General features: G+C 48.1%; 1 protein-coding gene across 1 annotated transcript; it reads left to right on the top strand.

The window, feature by feature from the left end:
- The first annotated feature begins 432 nt into the window (after positions 1-432).
- LOC109767430 (BTB/POZ and MATH domain-containing protein 1-like) lies at positions 433-1546 on the top strand. Its single transcript, XM_073503094.1, has 2 exons — positions 433-749; positions 814-1546. The coding sequence occupies exons 1-2, from the start codon at positions 433-435 to the stop codon at positions 1544-1546; spliced, it is 1050 nt and encodes a 349-aa protein (XP_073359195.1).
- Positions 1547-3188: the final 1642 nt, after the last annotated feature.

Raw genomic sequence — 3188 nt, 5'->3', positions numbered from 1 at the left:
AACGACGAGCGCTCAACATGTTTAGCATGCAATTAATATCATAACAAATATGAATGTCTATCCGGCTCAAAAAAAAAGAATGTGTATGTTAATCACATAATTAATCTTTAATTTATATCATGCATAATATTTTTTTGAACACGGTACAATCGAAGTCCTAATATCAAACTGCAATTAATTGCCTTCCTAATATTAACGTGTACTAGTCCCTATAAAGAAAAGGAAAAGAAAAAAGAAGACGAAAAAACTAGAGTCCCGACCCTAGCGGCACTGCAATCTCTCGCTTGGTACGCCTTCGGTACGGAGCGGCGGCTGCCTGCTATACTCCCCTTAAAACCCCACGGGGACAGATCCCTAATTCTCAACATATTACAGGTTTGGTCGCCACCGATCGCCCACAGCTGCCGGTTCCCCAGTCGATCGAACTCAATCATGGCCAAAGGTTCGTGCCACACAATCCCCACAAGAAACAGCCACCGCTTCCTGTTACGGGTAAGATTCGTGCCGCTTGAGGTTGGCCCTCTGTTGGCGACGACCGTCGTGGCTGGATGCAAATGCGTTGCGTATTCTCATGGAAGCGGCATCATTCTGGTTCTCAGTGTGTTGGCTGAGTACCCCGTCATAGAGAGCGCTGCCAAGATGTCCACGCACATGGTTTTACTCGACAAAACCGGCTCACCGGCGCCTTCCGTGCGGACAGTGGGATTCAACAGCGCGCCCATCCCTACGTTCACGGAAAAAGGAGCGGCGTACATCCTGCTGGTAGAGAGGGATGATCTCATGGCCAACTGTGTGGTGGACGACTACTTCCAGGTGCTGTGCTCCGTTGACATCAGCTGGGAAAAAAACCTGGACACCTCCGGCTCCACCGCCGGGTCTGGGTCATGATCTGGCCATCATGCTTGGTAAACAAGACCTCACTGATGTTTCCTTTGACGTCGGCGGGGAGAGCTTCAACGCACATCGCTTGGTGCTCGCGGCCCGATCGCCCGTCTTAAGAGCGCAACTCTATGGCCCGATGGCCGAAAGCAAGATGACTTCGATCACCATCCAAGACATGGAGGCCTCCACCTTCCGATCTTTCCTCCATTACATGTATCATGGTTCGCTACCCGATGCCGGCGAAAATGATGGTAGTCGCCATGTTGATAGGCGTCTGCTTGTAGCCGCTGATTTCACGTCCACCATGGCACAGTACCAGCATCTGCTTGTAGCCGCTGATAGGTATGGGATGGAGGAGCTGAAGATGATCTGTGAGGACAAGCTATGCGGCAACGGTATCACCATAGACAGTGTGGTCTCAATGTTGGAGCTCGCGGAGGACCACGTCTGCCCCAAACTCAAAGCTCGGTGCTTTGATTTCCTTGCCGATGGTGACAATTTCAAGATGGTTGCGACGTCTGGTGAGTACCTCCATTTGATGCAGAGTTTCCCGACCCTCTTGGTCGAAGCGCGGGAGTGGTTCAAGATTGCACGTGAAAAAACGACCATCATGAAACCTCCTCCTCAGAAGAAGACTAGAGTAAACTCGAGTATGGCTGAATAACGATGGAATTAATGGTGATACATAAATGTTGGTAATTACAAGCCTGTTACACTGGCATGCCCTTCATCGACTACATCATGTGTGCTTAATTAGTAGTTGCAGAAGAATACTCCTTGCCTAGCTTACCTATCATTATTTCAAGTTCTTGTTGGATATTCGTAATGTTGGGTATTTCTTTTGAGCTACGACGGCAAGTTTGAATGATATTATAGGCTGTATGTTGCTACAATTGTGTGAAATTCCCTACTTTTTTTGTGCATGTTGATAGTCTCGAGAATCTTGTCTATATTCTTTTGAGCGCTGGCAGCAAGTTGAGTGAAACTGTATGGGGATTCGAACTGTATGTGGTCGCACAACTAGAATACATAACCGTATTAACCAGAATATGTCGGATTAGTTCGCTATGCTTGCAGTACAAAGGATAATAACTAAAGTACATGGTGATTTATGCTTCCATTGCCTACAGTACTTATCGTTCTTGCTCAAGGTTTAAGATTTTGATGGCATTCCCGTTAGCGTTAGGTTTAAGATTTTGATGCAATTCCCGTTAGCTGAAGCAAGCTGGAATTGTGTGCTCGCTTTCAGAACATATGATAGCAGAGCTACATATACAGTATTCTTTTCTGTATGTAGTCAACAAATTGTAGTATGTAGTTATTTTCTTTCATTTGGGATAAAGTTCAGTTTGGATGCTCATGCAACTAACATCAAGCTATTGAGTCCCTGTGATGAGCAACGCTTATTTTGTAAAGTCATAGCAATATCTTCGTATGCTATTCCACTTTTCTCATTTTTTTTGTTAAAATATGCCAGTGTTTCAAGAAATGATAGTAACATTCCGCAACTACGCTTCGACGCCATGGTGGACTGAATTGAGTGCATGCAAGATGAGCCTTTAGCGGGCCCAAACAACTTTCCTAGATTATGAAAACAAGTTCTCCTTGAATAAGATTTCTAGTGTAACAACCTAAAGCAGTGTAACCCAGGGGTAAACCGGCGCTCCCTGTGTCACCCCCCCCCCCCCCCCCCCCCCTCGCGACACAGAAGCGAAACCTAGCTGCCGCCAAAAAAGTTCCTTCCGGGCCATCTCTGGCCGCCGCTGCCGCCGGCCTCTGCTGCGGTGTATGCGCTGCTATGCTATGAGCTCCTCGGCATGGTTTCCTTTCGGCTCGATGAGGCGGTCCAACCTCTATGTGATGTCGTTGACTCCATGCGAGGTTGGATGCTACAAATTGGGAGCTTTCTGGAGCGAGCTAAGATTGCACTAGGTAGGCTCGCCTTGGTGCCGCCTGTGTTGCAAACATCTCATGTATCCCGCCCTCTCGTTGTGGCTGATATCGGCTTTGTGGACAAGAGGGGCGTGGGGCTTCATGGCCATTTAACGCCTCATGCTAGGGCCTGGACATCGTCGTCTGTCAGAGGGTCTGACAATCCATGTGGTCATGGCTCCTGTATTGCAGATCGGGCCCGAGCTTCTAAAGCTGTGTGGGGAATCGGCTCTGCCTTAATCCGCTGGGCAACTGAAGGTCAATTCCCTCAAGATCTCAGCTGAGGCTTTACCGGCCACGCCACCACTAGAGCCCATCCTAACCATCAGCTTCGAGGAGAACTGTTGTTTGGATGTTGCAGTCCCTCACTCACC

Source organism: Aegilops tauschii, chromosome 7 (assembly GCF_002575655.3).
Source record: "Aegilops tauschii subsp. strangulata cultivar AL8/78 chromosome 7, Aet v6.0, whole genome shotgun sequence".
NCBI lineage: Eukaryota > Viridiplantae > Streptophyta > Magnoliopsida > Poales > Poaceae > Aegilops > Aegilops tauschii.
The sequence above is the reverse complement of the archived record's forward strand: the minus strand, read 5'-3'. Positions and strand labels throughout refer to the sequence as shown.

What these genes read in the sequence shown, in the direction of transcription:
- LOC109767430 (XM_073503094.1), top strand. Translation starts at nt 433, where the DNA reads ATGGCCAAAGGTTCGTGCCACACAATCCCCACAAGAAACAGCCACCGC. An exon ending in TTCACGGAAAAAGGAGCGGC is followed by an intron (nt 750 to 813) that starts GTACATCCTGCT and finishes GACTACTTCCAG; the next exon opens with GTGCTGTGCTCCGTTGACAT.